The sequence below is a fragment of the Rhinolophus hipposideros genome (genome assembly GCF_964194185.1).
Source record: "Rhinolophus hipposideros genome assembly, chromosome: 5".
Lineage (NCBI taxonomy): Eukaryota > Metazoa > Chordata > Mammalia > Chiroptera > Rhinolophidae > Rhinolophus > Rhinolophus hipposideros.
Window position 1 is genome coordinate 45,205,601 of NC_138051.1, and position 19,278 is coordinate 45,224,878.

Genomic DNA, 19,278 nt, shown 5'->3' on the forward strand with positions numbered 1-19,278 from the left:
CCAAAGTCTATGCCAGGCTCTTTGAAGCTCTCTGGTCAACTACGCCTCCACCTTGGCCTATGAAGATCTGAGTAGACACTAGCACAGTTTCTAACACCTCAAGGCCACAGTCCTAGCATAAATCAAGCCTCCGTTAAAGTACCTGCCTGAAAAAAACTCAAGGCTGCCCAAAGAATTGACTGTTCATTCCATCCAACCCCAGAAAATGGGCCCCTGTCTCCCAGCCTCTGTGGGAGGGTAGGAGCCTAACTTCGATAAGCAACAGGGAGCAAACCCAGATGGGTTTCACCTGGACCAACCCCCTCTTCTTGCTTTTTGTAATTTTTCACTTCCCTGACTCTACTGAGCTCCCACATGCCCCACTGCCTATTCCCTCATTCTTCCTCAAAATGCCCTGTAACCTCTGCACAAATCAAAGTTGAGTGCAGTTTATGCTGCACTCTTTTCCCTATTGCAAGAGTGATTATTACTGATTCAAATTACTGATTAACATCTGTCCTTACCACTTTAACTAGTGTCCACCTTTGTCCCTTGATGCTGTTAATAGAACGAATTTCAGAGCCACTTCCTGTAAAAGTGCCTTCTGAAATGGGAAGAAAATGGTGTTTTGGCCTATGAACTAACTGTGGGCGAGCAGCCCGTGACCACAGCTTTTATTTGACTCCAGGGTCCAGAAAAATGGGAACATTTAAATGTACAGAAGAACCAGAGAGGCCTGCTAGATTGAGAGCTTCTGATTAAGCACAACCTTGAACGGTACAGAATGGTGGAAACAGCGTGGGCTTGATCGAAAACAAAGAGACCTGGGTTTGCCCACTTATAAGCTGTGTGACCTGGGGCCTCGGTTTCCTCCTTTATAAACTGTAAGCCACGGTGCCTGACTCAAGCTGCCTGCGTATGCCATACCGAGGGCTCCTCCAAACTCTGTTTTCCACAGTCACATTCAAATCTTCAGCATCCTGTAAAGTAGAATCCACAATCCTAAACATACATTTAGGCTCCAGGATATGCTCTGGTTAATTAATCAATATTTCAGTGGTCAATTAAGTCACACAGAATATGCTTTTTTCAGAGACGAACACAATTTATTTCTACATTGTATTTCACATCACAAGCTGAGCCACAGAAGCTGCCTATCAGTACACTACCCGGGGCCCTTTCTCTCTGACCAGACTGCTGGAAGCTTCTGGACCATGCTGGCTTCGACTCTCCATTTGTATCCTGTCATGGGCCACGAACCCCTATGAAAATCTGATAAAAATTATGCACTGTCTCCTGAGAAAAATGCACGTATACACAAGCATACAAATTCAACATACAATTTCGAGGGGTTAAGAGACCCTGAAACACAAGCACGGACCCTGGCTGCAACACCGGGTCTAAATCATTGCCTGCAGAGGGCAGCAGGGCAGCTGGAAGCCACACTGAGAGCCGCATTCAGGAAAGCTGGGGACGCTATAGAACTTAATTAGTTTTCTGAAGGCACTTTTCTTCAGCAGCAGCATCTCTTCTGGAAACCTAGAGAAGATTCTGACCTGGGAGGAGCCCCCATTCTTCACAGAGCCATCCGTGGGCAGTGACTTCTGAGCACTCAGGGGCACGCTGTTGCAACTGAGGGAACGTACTGCCTTCTTCTTACTCCGCACCGACAAATAATTGAACAGGAAGGAGGACAGCTTATGCTTGGTGACATCTGGGGCCTCTTCTGAAAAGCAGTCATCAAGAGGGTCCAGCAGGGTTTCAAGACGGCAGCCGTCTTCCCTTCTCACAGGACTGGCTCCCACACGCTGAGGCTGTGTGATGATCTTCCTGGCCTGGGCCGGGTCATCTTCTGCCCCACAGGAAGACTGAAGGGACGTCCCGCTGGCCAGCGCTCTGGGGCCCCTGTCTGGGGGGATGAGACTCCCGATCTGACGGCTAGGTTGGGAAGTACAATGCTGACTCAGGATGAGAGTGGCAGCATCTCGAATGAGATGCCAGTCTCTCTGGATATCATCCTTGGTAGTGAACTGGGATGTCACCGTGAAGCGGATGATCAACTTGTCCTGGATAGTGGCCGGGATGAGGAAGAGACGGCCAGCTTTAGCTATTTCCTTTAACACACTTTCTGTGAGACAATTAGGACCCTGTTTGAAGGATAAAGAGAAGTCTGTATCGTATCCCCTAGAAGTAGCCCCAGAAGCCCAGCATTTATGTTCCCAGATAACGTCATTCCCAGTCACAGAAGATGGCATTACCTTTAGACGAAAAACCACCAGGCCAAGGTGCCGCTTGGCAGGAATTTCAAAGAAAGGATCGTTTCTGACCAGAGATTCAAAATATTTAGCCATTTCAGTCCCCTAGAATTATAGAGAACTGAGATTAATAGGCAGGGGACAACCATGCATAAATATTCACACTGCTAAATGGGTTTAAACCAGGACACCTTTGAACCATTGAGATCTGAATGGCTTCTACCAAATTTTCTTCTCTGTTTGATTTTGCTCATATCCCAAGCTGAAAAATCTCCAAATGGCTCCCTATTTCTTATCACTTCAAATCCACCTCGAGAACTCATGTCTCAGGTCCCTCTTTCAACTCATTCCCAGAACCAGAAGCTATGCTTTTTGCAATCAGTGCAATCTGGCCTCATATCCTGGCCTCACAGCTTCTTGACCAGCCAAGGGGACAAGCGAGGGCCCAAACCCAGGCCATGCTCTATGCTCCCAGCTAAGTGCCTCGTAAGGGTTGCAGCTTGTTTCTACTGAACATAAAGGCAACATGTGGGCTGTTAACAGCTCTGCCCCCATCCAAAGCCTACATCTTTCCCTTGCCTCTCAAAACTTTTCACCTCACATGTCCTTTCATCTCCCTTTTTCTGATGTTCTGCAAAGAGCATATTTTATACGTCATCCCCATGTATACCGTGGAAAGGCTTGGCACCTACTTACTGGGTACAGAGCTTCTGCTTGGGATGGTGGGAAAAGTTCTGGAAATAGAGCGTAGTGATGGTTGCACACATTGGTAGTGCACTAAGGTCACTTAATGGTACACTTAAAAATGGTTAAAGTTGGGCCAGCCCAGTGGCTTAGGCGGTTGGAGCTCCATGCTCCTAACTCCAAAAGCTGCTGGTTCAATTCCCACATGGGCCAGTGGGCTCTCAACCACAAGGTTGCCAGTTCGATTCCTTGAGTCCCGCAAGGGATGGTGGGCTCCACCCCCTGCAACTAAGATTGAACACAGCACCTTGAGCTGAGCTGCCACTGAGCTCCGATGGCTCAGTTGGTTGGAGCCTGTCCTCTCAACCACAAGGTTGAGGGTTCAACCTCAAGTCCTGCAAGGGATGGTGGGCTGTGCCCGCTGCAACTAGCAACAGCAACTGGACCCGGAGCTGAGCTGCGCCCTCCACAACTAAGACTGAAAGGACAACAACTTGACTTGGAAAAAAAAAAAAAGTCATGGAAGTACACACTGTTCCCCAATAAAGTCCTGTTTCCCTTCCCCAATAAAATCTTTTTTAAAAAAGGGTTAAAGTTGTAAATTTTATGTTATGTGTATTTAATATGATAAAAAATGTTAAAGCTTTGTATCATATTAATTTTTCACTGGAGTTTATTCATTTAAATTTTTTTCCTGTATTTTTTAACCGAGGAGTAGTAACTAAACAAGAACAGAACTTGCCTTTTGTTTCATTTCCTAAAATATCTCCAGGTATCCAGAAGGATCTCAATAAAATATTTGCTAAGTAATTTCTATCACCTGGTTCTCACACCTGCTACTGTATTTCAAGAGAAGGCAAGAGGTTTAGCTAATCATGCCTCTCTGACCATGAGGAAACAAGTTACTACCTTGTTTCCCCGAAAATAAGACCTAACCGGAAAATAAGCCCTAGCATTGATTTTTCAGGATGACATCGCCAGAACATAAGCCCTCATGCATCATTTGGCACAAAACTTAATATAAGACCCTGTCTTATTTTCGAGGAAACACGGTACAAACCTCACCCAGAACCCCTTTCTCTCTCCACTGCATGGCCTCTTTAAAACAGTTTCTAATTGCTGCCCCAAGAACTTTTCACTGTCAAGTTCTCCGGCTCTCTCTCAGGGATAGCATCCTACTAAATGCTTTCTAGCTGTTTGATGTGTCATGTTCTGCTCAGTGTTCCTCTAGCTAACAAAGAGACGGCCGCCCTGAATGATGGAGTCCCAGGAGCCCGCAAATAGGCCTGGACTCCTGAGCTACCTGACTCAGGTCCCCTGGGCAGGTCTGCAAAGCAGAAACCAGACTTCCTCCCCAGGAGAACACAAAGCAAGCCTAGGCCCAGCCCATAGTCAGTGCACTAGTACGTACATGTCTGACGTGCGCTTGAAGATTCTTCACCCCGAAGGACCGAATCACGAACCAGAGCTTTATTGAGCGAAACCGCCTGCTCAGGGGGATCTGCCAGTGCTAGAACAGAGGAGCACAGAGGAGCCTGTGGTTAGAAACAAGGACACCTGCCTCCTCACGCACTCTTGGGCCTTATCATCCATTGCCTGCCCAGCCCTCCAGGGATGGTTGGTGTCACCATGACTCTGAAGCTGTTGCTAAGGAACAGCCAAGGAAAGTTACCCAGGGACTGCCACATCATGTGACCAAATCAAGGGTGAAGGTGGCCAATGGGCCCTTATTCAAGAGCGGGACAAGTGGGAACCAAGTCCGTTACCCTGAACGAAGGAGAAGACACTTTGCTTTAAAGGTAGCTTTAAATATTTCATCCCAGGCTGAAACTCAAGATATGGGCAATACATTTTTTTCTCTAAAAGCACCTGAGTTCCTTGAATAGCAGAAAATAAAGTTTTATTTCTATTCACCGCCCCATCCCCCCAACAAAAAATGTAAAGTATATGGTCAAAAGCTCAGAGGCTGGAGCCGGCAGACCTAGGCTTCTCTGTACAGGCTGTGACCTTGGGCAGTGCCACCTCACTGGTTCAGAGACAGAAAATGTACAGCACCTCCCAGGGAAGTGGTTCGAGGAGAACCCACGCAAAGAGCTTCACAGGAATTTGTCAGTAAGTGTTGCCTATGTACATGTTTAAATTGTGAACTACAGGTAGTATTTCTGCCTAGAACCAAGATGACCATTATTTAATCTCACTGTCTTGTCCTAACTTTTTTCTGTGACATTCCTATGCCCTTGGGAGGTATCATTCCAGCTTTCGGATTTCAAACAAGCATCTGCATCTCGGTCTCTGTTAGACTAAAATTGACCTTTGTTCCTGGTAACTAAATTCAACAGAGCTTGAAGTTCAAGGATGCAGGCACCACAGATCTGAAAAATTTTAAACCAGTATCAAACCGATTTCTCAGATCTGAAAATAGAGCACAGGGTATGGAAAATACTTGCAGTTATTCTGATGGGTAATATGGTTTCTAATGACCTCTTCCTCAAATGTCAGAAAGCTTCTGCCACAATTTCTGTGGACTAAAAATAAATGTTGATCCCATTGAGTATTTATCCACTGGTCCATAGAATTGCCAAGTCCTCAAAAACGTGCTTCCATCATATTTCACCCTCTGTTTCCTGACCTGGGCACAGTTGGGACATTACCCTTTTGTTGAGAGACAGTGTTTCTCCCAAATCAAGTACTAAGCTTTTGATTCCCAAGGAAAACACTCGTGCTGAGGACCAGCTTGGGGACTTTTGTATACCAGCAGAGGGCATCAAAACCCAGACATGGAACAAAATCCCTGTTTAACAGGGAAAGCATCAAGTCCACCACTTGTTAGACGGACACTCTGAGAGAATACGAATGGATAACTGGGGTCTTCTCTAAAACCATTCTGTTTTGCAGATGGTTATCAATTAGCTACTTTATTTCACCAGCAAATTAAAGAAGAATCAGAGATGATTTTAATTTTGATTTCTTCACACTATCCATATCCCCCGTTATTCCTCTGTCACTATTCGAAAACCAATCCAAGATGACCCAGCAGGTTCTGGCTGACATTTTGTGTTGGAACAGGAGATTGGGAATTGTAAAGGGTGGCATGGCTCTGTTTTAATTCAAGGCATACCCAAGCCTCCTCTGTGTCCTTTCAAGATTGTGCAGGTCTGCCCTGCCAAGGGCAAGACAATACCCCATTCACTGTGGGGGAGGGAGAGGGTGCTTCCCTGAAGTCAGAGAATCTATCCCTGATTTTAGATGGCTCCAAGCCCCAGGGATGAAGTCCCTAAGTTTTCTCTCCCAGGATGCTGCTTTATTTCTGGCTCATCTCAAACATGGTTCTGCTTCTATTTAAAGCTGCAGCCACCTGGGTGAAAAAGAGGGAGCTTGGGACACAGGTCAGAGCCGCAGTGAAGACCACCAGGATCACCACAAATTGCGGCTTCTGTTTTCTAGGAGTGTCTTTGCAGACTTGAAAACTAAATCCATAGGATTAGAGGTGAAGGAAGGAAAAGCATAACGGTAGTTTCTAGACTCAGAAATGTAAACAGTAAGGATCCCCCAGGCTAGAGCTAAGAAAAGCTTAATTTAATATACTTCAGCACAGCTGGAAACCAAAGGTATACAGTAGCAATACGATGGGGCAGGCTCACAGTGTGCCGCTTTCTGACGGGAGGGAGCTGACATACAGGAGACCCTTGCAGGTCAGAGGCCATCAGAGGCCACCAGGCGGCCGATTCCTGACCACTCACCATGAAGTCGGTGGCAGCGCCCGAGTTGGCATGCCTGAGGTAGATGGGGTTCACGGTGAAAGTCTGCTGCAGCTTGTGTTTGTCCTTGACCCTGTGGGTTTCCAAATGGGCATTAGTAGCTGAGGCCTCTCCAGAGGAGACAAGGCTTTTGCGCGGGCTGGGGGGCTTGGTTGCCACACTCACCAGAACGCTGTGCAGTCAAAGTGCACCATCATCCACTTGGAAGGGTTAAAGGTGAAGGAATCAGCATACTCAATGCCATTCAGAAAGCCCCGGAACTCAGGGCACAGGAAGGCAGTGCCTGCATAGGCAGCATCAATGTGGAGCCATAGACCCTCCCTGGCACCTGAAGAGGCAAACGTGACCTGGCTGGGAGGTGCGCCTGGGGGTGGGAGTGGGGGTTGCTACCAGCCAGCTACAAAGCGTCTCCCACCTGGGCCAGCTGGCTGATGGGCTACGACAGAAGAGCTGGGAAAGGCTGGCCTACTTTGGCTAAATGAGATGTCAAGGCATGTGGAGATGGAGGAAAGAGTGTCGGTGTGAGAGTGGGGCTGAAGGTGGCACCCCCAGCTCCGGAAGGGAGAACCTACAGAGCCTCACCCTGGCTTTGTCCCTCCCTGGCCAGAGGTCAGCGCCCTCTTGGCCTCCACCTAGAGCTTTCGGGCACGGAAACCAACTGCCCACTGGCCCAGAGAGCAATGTTGGTGCATCTAATACAAACATTAGAGAGAGAATATCTCTCTTTCCTAGTTGGTTTCTTGCTTGGGGATTTTAGACAATCACATTTGGGTTTCTTTCCTGCCTTTATCTCCTCCATAGTTTCCCCTACTTTTCCCTTTTCATTTTCTTAGCCTAGACTAGAAAATATTTCACTATGTCTCCTTCCGCCTGTGCTTTGGATACAGCATGCCATGCATTAAGCATATTTTAACGTACAAGTGAGAGGGTCAGAAACCGGAGGCTCTCCCACTGCTGCCTCCTAGGACAGGCTGCAAGGGAGGGCAGCTCTAATCCTTGGTCACACGGCTGGTGAGAGCAGTGACCTGGCTGCCTGGGAGAAGATACTTGTGACCTACGGTGGCTGTTCCCATGCTCTCCATCTGAACCAAGGAAGGGGAAGATAATTCCTCAAAACTGGTTTCAGGTTCTTGCCCTAGGGAACATTCTAGAATTCATTACTTGTCTTTCCAGCCAGACGGGGCAGACACTTACAGATGGGCCCCAGCTCTGACAGGCAGTCAAATGCACAGACCCCAGTGGTCCCCAGTGTTGCACAGACCTGGAGGAAAATACAGGAAGTTAACGTGGGAAGATAGGCTCCTGTGACCCATTTGGCATTCAAGAAAATTTAATCCCGGATATTATCTACCCCACCCCTCCCACTATCTCAAAGTATGAGATACAGTGTATCTCACACTATATTTTACCATGACCCCCAGTAAGAAATACATTTTATAGGGTAACCTAGTACATATATACATGTGTATTTGAAATAAAAGTTTCACCCAACTATATACTCTGGCTACAGGAACGCACTCATGATATTTTGTATCCCATTTCTTCTTTTTCTTTAAAGCTGATTATTAACCTCCAAATTTACTTCCTAAACGAATAGCAATTCCTAAATTGTCAAACATTGTATTTGAGGACCTTTCTGCGTTTGTTTGCAGCATGTTATTTACCTGAATTCTGCCAAAGTTCCTTCCTCCCCTCCAAGCTCTACCATCCTAAGCTCAGAACACACCCTGACTTACAAAGACAGGCACCAAGCCCCGCTCTTTGTCCTCCTCGATGGCTTTCTGAAGAGCTTCTCCTCGGAGCGAGAAGTTGTCATCCACAGGTAGAAACTTCATCTTCACCAGAGAAATCAAACCAGCCTTTTCTACTGAAGAGTGAGCCTAGCAGGGCCGTGAAAACCTGTTAGCAGAGTCATCCTGGGATGAGCACGCCCCAGACACTGTGGAATCCAGACTCAGGGAATCAAACACAACATTTGACATGTGTCTGTACCTACAGTTCCTGGAGACAATTTCTCAGGCCTGAGCTGCCCTGAACCCCAGCATACTCATGTCTTAAAGAAAATGACTCAAGGGCTGACTCCAGAAGCCAAGTACTGACCTGAAGGTTTGGCATACGGTGGGCAACTCACCTGCTCAGAGGCATAGGCAATGAGCCGCGCATTCAGGGAGGACTCGTCTGCCCCTGGCTCAGATGCTTTCATTTCCAGGATTTTGTTCTTTCTTGCTGCCAGCAAGGCGATCAAGGTGGACTCACTTACTGTGCTCTGTGGTGAAAGAAGGATTACCAGTGGCAGGCTCTCCCTGTGTTCTCCTGTCAGATTCCCTCAGGCTTCTGAGGTGTGTGGGTGTGTGTGTGTGTGTGTGTGTGTGTGTGTGTGTGTGTGTGTGTGAGATAGCTATTCCTTAAAAAGCACACAGCTCCTACCCAAGGGGTTATCCTTCCCTCCCAGCTTACATCCTACTCTGCACTCTCCGTTCACAGCACCCTATGCAATCCTAGTACACCCTCCTCACTTCCCAGAGAAGTAATGAAAGCTAATTTTCACCTAGTACCAACATCTTTATCAGAGAGGCCACAGAGACCAAAATGAGAATGTTTAGCCCCTGCCAGATAAAAGTTTGCTTATAGATATGTTTGCTCCCCCTATAAAATGTGCTTAAAACAAAGGACTCTCGATTTGTTAGGTATGGAAATGGAGTTTATTTCCTCAGGGATACCCCAGAGAGAGGGTCCTGACCTATGAGAGAAGCTAGTGACTTTGACCTCTATTTTGTCGCCAATTATTCCTATGACCTTGAGCTAATATTTTCCCAACGGAAGACTTCTTTTCCACTTATAAAATGGAGCACATCCTTTAACTGCACATCCCTTTAGCTGCCTCCAGAAGTGGGAGTATTGATTACTCAAATGAGGATTTTGGATAGGATTTTGCTCTGGCCATGACTGTGGGAATCCTACGGGCCACCTCAGCAACTTCATGGAAATCATTCATCCACTCCGTCTTGAATGTCTTTGCTTCTTGAAATCTTTAGGTGACCTACAGCTGATAGTTCCCTGATAAAAATCCTGGCCACACAGGAAGTGGTACGGACTAGATCCCATAAATGGCATGGAGTGGCTGGAAATTACTCCATAACAAGGAAGCCAGCAGAATAGTAATAATAATACCGCCTTACATCTGTATGGCAATTAATAATTTACAAAGTACTTTCTGTCATCCCACGTGTTCCTCATAAAGCCTCTCTGAAATTCTTGTGATTCTTGTCTACTGATGATGCTCAGAGAGGGTACAGAACTGAACCAAGTCCACATGGCTGGTGGATACAGGAGAAAGCATGGTTTGGATTTAGACAGGCCTGGGTTTGAATCATCATTCTCCCACTTACCAGCTGTGTGACCTGGGGCAGGTTGTTAACCTCTCTGAGATTCAGTGCTCTTATCTCCCAAATTGGGGATGGTGATATTTATCCATAGGGTTCTTGAAATGATTGGATAAAAAGCAAGATCATGTACAGCAGACATTTAGCATGTTCTCCCAGATACAATATCTGAAGTTTGAACTATTTGCTAACAACCCAGAATGTCCATTACGTGCAGTAATCTGTCTTTCTTGTGAGGTGCAGATTTTAACCTTACTGCAAGGTTGGAGTGAGAGAGGGAGCCACTTGGCTAACAAGTGGACCCATCAACCTTTCCACTTCTTATCTCAGGGTAGTGTGTCTATTTTTATTTAATAGAAGAATTCATTTAATCCTCATATCCTTTCTGTGGGTGTGAGGTATGAGGCAAATATTATCATCCCTGCTTTATAGATGTTTAAAACCAGGAAAATTACACCTGACAGTAGAATTCAAGAATTTGGGGGTTCTCAAAGTTCTCAGAACCAAGCACTCATGAATGTCAAGGGTTTGGTGACGCAAAAGCACCTAGCAATGTGCATGGACTACGGCAGGACCCAGCAGGCTCCCCGGTGCTGTTACTCTTAACAACAACAACAACAACAACAAAAGATTTGAAGAACTACCATTGGCTAGACGTCCAAAAGATAGCTTTGCAGGATAAGATAAAGTGATTTATGCTGTTGATTTCTCTCACTGCCAAGGTTCTCTGGGACCTGGGAGGAATGGAAAGAAGTCCCTACTTGCTTTTGTTTTCCGCTTCTCATAAGGAGTAAAATGGGACAAGGGAGGTGGGTGGTCAGATTATAAACTAAGAAAACTGAATCAAGTCATCCTAGAAATCTTTTTAATCTTTTTAAAGAAAAGAGAAAGGAAGGGGGAGATGGTGGCGGCCGCAGTGTAAAAGTGGAGTTGACATGGGAGTGGCAGCAATGGTGGGAGTGGTGTCTGTGGAAGAGGTGGTAGCTGTTGGTGGTGTCGGAGATGGTGGTGTCGGAGATGGTGGTGTCAATCGTGATAATGATGACGGTTATGACAGTGGTGGTGGCAGTGATGGTGGTGGTGTGAGGGACGTGGGGAGACTCCTTGGAGAAGAAGAGAATTGCCCAGGCAAGGGTTTGGCTTATCTTTCACTAGTTAGCCCCAGTGCTAGGGGGAGCTTTGCCAATGGAGGCACCTGCAAGACGCCTCCCCCATGGCTGCCAGGGTGGTGGTGCAGGAAGTGCTCTGGGAGTCCCAGCATTTTTGCCAGCCAGTCCATGACGTTCATCTCCAGCTCCGTGCATGCAGGGCTGGAAGCCTGAAAGAGGAAAAGCAACCTCATCCAGATAGTTCCAGGGCACCGAGATGCCCCCACCAGCCCCAGAACGTCACCTGTCTCTGCCCTGGTGCTCCCCTGGCCCTCTTGGTATCACTGGGAGCCTAACCTATCTTCCCCCTGGAGAAGGGATCAATGTCGGACCTTGTACCCCACCCCCACGCCATCCTCTGCCAAATCAAAAAGGGAAAAGAATCTGGGGCTTTAGGTTCATGCCACCCTCCATGAGGTGGATTTTCCTGTGACTCCAAGGCTCTATGGAGAAACAGCCCTAAAAATGATTGCTTCCATTTGGTTCCCCATGTCTTCAAACACCCAGCTGGAAGGCATGCTAAATAAAGGTCAGGGGGAAGTCTTAAGACTAAGAAAGAAAGCACTCTTTCCTGGAAAAGATAGCTAATCTCCAACTGCCTCACCCCCTCCATACTCGTACCCTATAACAATTCGGACTTAAAATACAAAGCTGTTCTAGGAGGCTTCTGGCACAATTGAAAGCCGATTGGCGCTTAAGGGATTATTAAGGAAAATCTTAGGGCATATCACCAACCCCTCGAAGACAAGAGCACAGGGGAAGTTGTACCCACAGTCACCAAAGTGTTGAATGAGGGTTACAAACTGTGGCAATACCCAGATCTCAGTCCAAGTCTCATCTCTGTCTCTTTGAGCTGCGTGGTCTTGAGGAGATAAGTTACGTAAGCCTCAATTTCTTCACTTACAAAATGGGGCCAAAACTCACAATCCCATAACATTAAAGTAGAAGATGAGATAATTTATATAAAGCTTAAGTTCAAAGAATGTAGCCATTGCTAATATTTAACTTGGAACCCTGTTCAGAGACCAGGACAAAAAATATGCCTGCCCCAGGATGTCACTTCCTGCTAAGTCTCCCATTGCCACTGATTGTAGCTACAGCTACTGCTACTCACCCAGGTGAATCCCAAGCAGTTGATGGCGTCAGCCAGCATGTCTCCTAACAGTGACGGCCACGAGGTGAGAGCTGGGTAGTAGGCGTGCATATGGGGGCTCTGCCAATGTACCACCTGGAGGCAGAGCATGTACACAGGTGGCACCAGGAGCCATGTCCAGGAGGCTTTTGTCCTCCAGAGACCCTTCCTGGCAAAGGGAAGTAGCCGGTCTAGAGACGGGCAGACATTTTTGAGATCAAATAAATGACACAACTCCATAAAAATAAGACACATTCATGGTGTACTTGCCACCACATTTCTCATATTCGAAGCTAGCTCTTCAGTGAAGCTTTTGTACACATGCAAAGACCAGAAGAGAATATGTGAAATGAAAATTGCTATAGTAATTAGGGTTGTGGATTCTGGGTAATATGCACATTAGTTCCCACACCACCCCTGCCCACTAATAAAAGGAAGGGGAGACTACTGGGGACAGCAGGCTGCATGTCTCATCCAGTTTCTTGCACAAAGCACCCTTTGTTTTATGGATGGCTGAGCTCTCTGGGCACATAACTCCTGCAGAGGGTCAGTGTAAATGAGTTCAAAGCTGTTCTTCGCCTCCCAGTAGGGATGGAGAGAGGAGAGGAGAGGGCAGGAGAAGTTTTAGCTCAATAGGCTCCAGGCTAACCCCTGAGCCCATATTCAGATTAAAACAGATGTAAAGAGAAGCAGAGTGGACAGGGAGAGCCCCCCCACCCTCCCGCCCACCCATAACAGGTCTCTGAACCATCCTCAACAGCCCATCAGCCTCACTAATTATTTAATCTGGCCTCATCTCACTGCTCTGCAAACCCTGTTCATTTCGGCAAGCGTGTCTTTGAGCCATGCTGTATGTAAAGTCTGACAGGAAGGCACTTCCCATACAGACACAACCCTCCAAAGCCTGTTAATTCTTAGAAAGCTACTAAATATTCATTTCCTCCACACATCCTTCCCCAGCTCCCCAGCCCCCTTTCATCCCTTCTCTGAGCCCATGGAACACTCTCCTTCTAGATGTTTCTGAGAACTCATTACTAACATCTTAGCATACCATCGAGTTATTTAGGGGGCACAAATTCCTTTTATCCTACTAGAGCAAGGACAGTGTCCTGGACAGCATGTGTGGTAGAAGCAGCACGAGATTTAAACCCAAGGACACAAGTTCTACTCCTCCCTCTGCCCCTAACCAGCTCTGTTACATGGTAGATTTACTGTGATGCTAATGAGGCAGCTTAATGAATTTAAGCATCAAGGTCTCATGTTGGCATGGGTCTCTTTTGAAATCCATTCTTAATTTTACTTTCTGAAAGAAGATCTTAAAATTTGCATACGATTGAGACCTCATAAAACCAGATCTTCTCCTGCACCTCTCTCATCCTCAGTTTCCATCAAAAAATAATTCCTGTCTCCTGGGGTTGCTGTGTGGCTCGGCCTGGGAGGACATTTGTGAAATGTAAATCACTAATATTAACGATGAGCTAATCATTGGTGACAGACGCATCACATATCCTGACTTGACTCTTAGAAAATCAGACCTCTTCCTCTGATTTTCATCAGGCAGAAGGTGTCATAGATAATAACGGTATTTTCCAGTCTCCATGATTGTCTTATGTAATTCTCTCAGTGCCCCCAATGAGGTACGTTCTACCATTATCCCTGTTCTACAGATGAGAATTAGGGCTGGCAGAGAGAGAGGCAGCGTTCCCGTGATCACACACCCCTCACAGGGACAGACAACAGTGTCGAGACAGAAACCCAGGGCTGTCGGACTCCTGGGCCCAAACGCCTCTCTCCCTCATGAAGAGTAAATGAGGTTTTTCTAACCAGAGTTGGAACTAAAGCAAAAGGACAATTTTGTGTTTTTTCTTCTTTGTTCCTAAGAGGTCGTGAGGGAGTGGAAGCAGTGCAGAATTCATCCAGTTGTCAGTGAGATGCTGACCAAAATGAGAAAGCCAAGGGCCAACTGCTTTCAGTCAACTCTGAGGCTGGTGCAGCCTTTGAGATGAAATGCAAGATTGGGCCTCCTGATCGATGTGCTTTATGACAGTATTTTGGAAACCTAGAGAAGAGCTTCCACCTCCTGATCCTATCAGGAGGCAATTGTCTGTTCTTTTAAGATAAACATGATAAGATAAGCCACAGGAATCTTTATCAAAACAGACAGATCTCTGGGTCCAGAAATGAGCCCCTTTCACCACACACCCAGCAACTGCTGCAATGTCTTTCAATCAATTGAATCAGCTCATTTCCGCCTCTTCTGACAGTTGCTTACACGTCACTACCAAATTATAGCTGGCCCCTCAGCAGATGACATTTTATAGAATGAAATCCATGAGATAATCTTTTTGGGGGAGCTGGCTTTACTGATATAAACATTTTCAAAAGTGCATGCAAAATAGACTCAATGGTCAGAAAGAGATGAGTATTTGGCTTGGTACAAACTTGCCATCACTTTCTGAGTGAGTCGTTTCTCACCCTTGCCTCCAGACATATTTCTGCCACATCTAAGTCCAATGCTTTTGGGGGAATAATTAAAGCAAATCTCAAGTTGGTCTCTGGAAGAGCTACTAGACCCATGGGGTTCAGGACAGCATGTACCAGGCAGGGAGAAGGAGAGCAGCCTGTGTGTGGGAGCACCCCTGCAGGGCGGCGATGGGTGCTCACTCTAAGGTCCTCAGTCACTCACCAGTAGAGATACTGGTGTAGGGGACAGAGCCGAAACTTTGGAGTAAGACTGGCCTACTTTAAAATCCTGAATCGGCCAGAACAAATTCTGTGACTTTGGGAAGACAATTAATGTCTCTGAGCCCCAGTTACTCATCTGTAAAACAGGTATCGTAGAGTCACTATAGGATAAAAGGAGCTGGCCTGTAAAGCGGCTGGTACAGTGCCCCGCACATGGCATGGAGTTCAATTAAAGGAGCCCTTCTGTGCACTTTTGGTATGAATGCCTGGGCACAGCTGCTCACCCCTGGTGCTCGGGACGACATCACAGCCCATGGCCATGGGCCCAGCTCAAGCCCTGTGCATCAGCCAGCTTCTGTCTGTTAAACCAGCCCTTGGCCATTCCCAGGTTGTGCCCTTTGTCACTGGAAGTATAGATGGCACAGGGAAAGCCCCTTCCTGTTCCTGAAAAGCAGTTCAATTACAGGACCTCCACTTAGTAAGAAAGGACATGGTTCCCACCTCACAGAGGAGAAAGGAGTGGGCTTCCCAGGCACCCAACCTAACCATCAGGGTGCCTTCAGGGGGCTGTGTTCTTAGCTTCCTTCCTTCCCTTTGGTATGTCTCAGAATTCTGTAGAAGAGCCCCTGGTTCTGCCAACTGGGGCATCCGGGACTATCTCTGGCCTCCACTCTCCAGCTATCCAAGTTGTCCTTTCCCCTCACTCCCAATTTTCACTTCTCACCTCATCCCATTAGATTTCCACACTTCTGTCAGACTAGCTCCCCACCCAACACTACAGTTCACCCGGCATCAGAAACCCAATTTCAGTCAAAGTCCTGGCCCTCCACATGCCCAGAAGTTGGGTTTAGATGTTAGCCAAGTGGCTGAAGGATCATCCCAGGTCTTTCTTCAGGCCCACTGCTCACCCTCCTATGTCCTGAAATCCAGAATTACTCTTGTGATGACTGTATCTCACCCCAGGCATGATGATTCGCTCAATGTCCCCAAATATGCTGTCCCAGCTGTCAGGTTCCTCAGGCGCGCTCTCAGGCAGCTGGGCTCGTAGGTAGCCAGGCCGCACGTCAGGAATCACCCGTCGCTCCCGCACAGTGCTCAGGTACTGACAGATGTAATCCACCATCTCTTTTCCTAAGGGAGGCAGAGAAATCAGCCTCATGTCCCCTGACTGGGCCTGGCCAATGTGTGTCTGTCCCCCCCTCATGTCGGAGCCAAAAGACGTGGTGAAGAAGGAGATGGATTCATGGGTGGGCAGGGGTCTGATCCCCAACATAGGCCTTGTCTTCAGAATAAAGAAATAAGTGTGTGAGTGAATGAATGAACAAGAGAGAAAATCTCCAAAGCATAAAATTCTAGTACCAAAGTAAAGCATTTCTTTTTTCCTCTCCCTTCCCTTATCCGTATCAATCTTGATCATCTCTCCTAACTTTCTCTTCTTCTGGGAAACAGGATTGCCATTAATTCATTACGTTATAGGTTCAGCAGGAACTCTGTGGCTCTGTGTATCCAAAAATTGTTACACATACACACTCACACACACGCGCACTCACACACCCTATATTCTTTGTTAGCACCGACGGCAAGCTCCTCTGCCAGGTTCTGATTAAAGATGAAAAATCTATTTATTCACCATTCTCAACGGAGCAGTAATTCCTCATATTTTTTTAGACTCGTGAAACTTCTTTAAGAATATGATTAAAACTGTATGCTCACACACACACACACACACACGCACGCACGTCTATAATTTCTAAGGTGCATGGAATCGCTAAAGCACAACCATAGGCCCCAACTAAGAACTCTGCACTAGCCTGAAATCTTTGGAAAATACAAGATCATGTCTTAATTACTTTATCTCCCTCCCTGTGCCTCCGCCAGCACTCCAATACCTAGAACAGTTTTTAGATGCTCAAAAAAAACCCCACAAAAAACAACCAAATGAATGAACAAATGAATAAGGAAGAAAAGTAGCCAAGTCAAATACTCTGAGGCCACTGCAAATTATTTATTCTTTCTTCCCTTTCATTTCTCCAGGAGAGGGTGTCAGTCTGCAGTGCCTCTGAGTCTGTCTGAGTCTCTGAGTCAGTCTCTCCCTCTCTCTCCCTCCCACCCTCCCTCCTTCTCTTCTTTTCCGTGTCTGTGTCTCTGTGTTAGTCTCTCTCAATATCTATAATTCTCCTTAGTACTCCTTAGGCTCCTTTTTCCCCCAGCAAAAAATAAAATAGAGAAGAGGAGAGGGAACCTGACTTCCTCCCTCTGCACCAGCTCATGCAAAATTCTTACGAGCAGGCTTAGCCCCCACACAAAACGGTGAAGGAGACAAAGAGGGACTTATTTCGGTGCCTTCCCTCTTCTTTTTACTCTCCTCCCACCCTCCCACAGCCCGATGCCTCTTGTGACTGCAGCCGCACCCCACCAGAGGCCTGAGAGCCCTCAACCTAGCCCTCTACTTGTCCAGGGACAGAATGAAATATATTTGGGTTCCACTCCCAGGATAAATGTCCATAGGACCCTGCCGTCAGCTAAAAGTACCTTTGGAAAGCAATGATAGAAGCTAACGCACACTAAAGTCTAAAGGCTGATAGCCACTTAGTGAGTTAAGTCTGGAGGAGAAAGGAAAACTGGGATTTTAACACAGGACAACACCTTATAGCAAACAAATCTCAGGCAATGTAACCTGATGGTGACCTGAGGATATAAAAACTTATAGGGAGAGAAACTGTAAGCAGTTACCTACTTCCCCTCTTTGGAGAGCCATGCCTGAAAACAAGGTAACCATTTGGTTTTGCTCACCACACAGGCTTGATACATAGTAGGTACTCACTCAGTATTTACAAAATGAATGACTAAATGAAAGAGCCCTACTGATAGATTCACACATAGAGAAATGAATATTAAGCAAAAAAAGATTTTGCAGTGACTACTTAGGGATTTTTTGTTCTGTTTCAGAATACGAATAATCAATCCCCCCGCTTCCCATTTAGTGGATCAGGAATCTAACTTCTCTATTTTGTGGGAAAGTAAAAAGGAAAAGCACGATGATAGTGTGGACGTATGTGAGAGCGTATGAGAGTGGGTATATGAGAGGGAGAATGAAAGTGGTTGAGAAAAAGCTTTAAACTCTGATCCCACATTCCTTTCTCAAGAAAAATTTTGCAGCAGCCAGCTCTCAGAAGGCAATTCTGCTTCCCACCTCAAAATCTAAAGCAGTTCCTGCTGCTGGCTATGGGAAAGGGGCCAGGATGCTCACCTCTCTCTCTGTACTCCTCGGGCTCCATCGTGTCCCTCAGCTCCGGCTCCTTGGCTCTCACAGGTCGACACACTCGAAGGAGGTAGAAGGGGCACTCCTGGGCAGCCAGTGGGGGGCCTTTATTTAAAGGGTTCTTCTTGCTTGACCTTAGCTCCGCCCTTCGAAAGCCCTTCCTCTAGGCTTAATTATTCCTCCCCTTCTTGCCCCAGTCCTTATGGGAAAGACTGACCACAACTTGGTCTAGTCAGGAGATGGAGGATAAAACAGTACCTGCCGGCAGCCTCCAGGTAAACGTGAAGAGCCCTCAGTTCTTTCTGCCCTTGGATTCAGACATACCCCAGCCTCAGACAAAGCTCACAGGGTATGCAGAACAAGTAGCACAAATTATTAGTCTTATTCCTGCTTCCCTAAGGGGAAGGGAGGGAGGAACAGGCATTTGCAGTGATAGGAATATTTGCTGTGCTCAGGAACAGGCAGGTGTTATCATCTAACACAATGATTTGTTTTATTACTACATAATACCTATTGTAAAGAGGTGAGAAAACACGGATAAGCAAAAGGAATAAAAATGGAAACGGCATTCAGATTTAAACACTTTTGGCACTTAAGAGGGGGTGTGTGTGTGTAAAAGGACATGCAGAAACACAAATGTTCAGTGGCGTATTCATAATAGTCAAAAAATGGAAACAACCCAAATGTTCATTAACAGATAAGTGGATAAATAAAATGTGACATACAACAGAATATTATTCCACAATAAAAAGGAATGAAGTACTGATTCATGCCACAACATGGGTGAATCTTGAAAACATTATGCTCAGTGACAAAAGAACCACATGTTGTATGACTACATTTATATGAAATGTCCCAAATAGTCAAATCTATAGAGACAGAAAGATTACTTGTTATCAGGGGGTTGGGGGTGGGAAGTCAGAGGTTGATAGCTTGGGGAACAGGATGGGGTTTTTTGAAGGGGAGTGCTGAAAATGTCTTCAAATTGATTA

General features: G+C 46.4%; 1 protein-coding gene across 1 annotated transcript; it reads right to left on the reverse strand.

Annotated features, from left to right (window-relative positions):
- Positions 1-1,069: 1,069 nt before the first annotated feature.
- Positions 1,070-18,367, reverse strand: HDC (histidine decarboxylase). Its single transcript, XM_081049843.1, has 12 exons — positions 18,275-18,367; positions 15,983-16,155; positions 12,322-12,435; positions 11,255-11,377; positions 8,808-8,942; positions 8,413-8,556; positions 7,871-7,937; positions 6,842-7,004; positions 6,659-6,749; positions 4,330-4,428; positions 2,238-2,339; positions 1,070-2,126 (listed from the first exon to the last, which is right to left on the reverse strand). The coding sequence occupies exons 1-12, from the start codon at positions 18,300-18,302 to the stop codon at positions 1,380-1,382; spliced, it is 1,986 nt and encodes a 661-aa protein (XP_080905969.1). The 5' UTR covers positions 18,303-18,367; the 3' UTR covers positions 1,070-1,379.
- Positions 18,368-19,278: the final 911 nt, after the last annotated feature.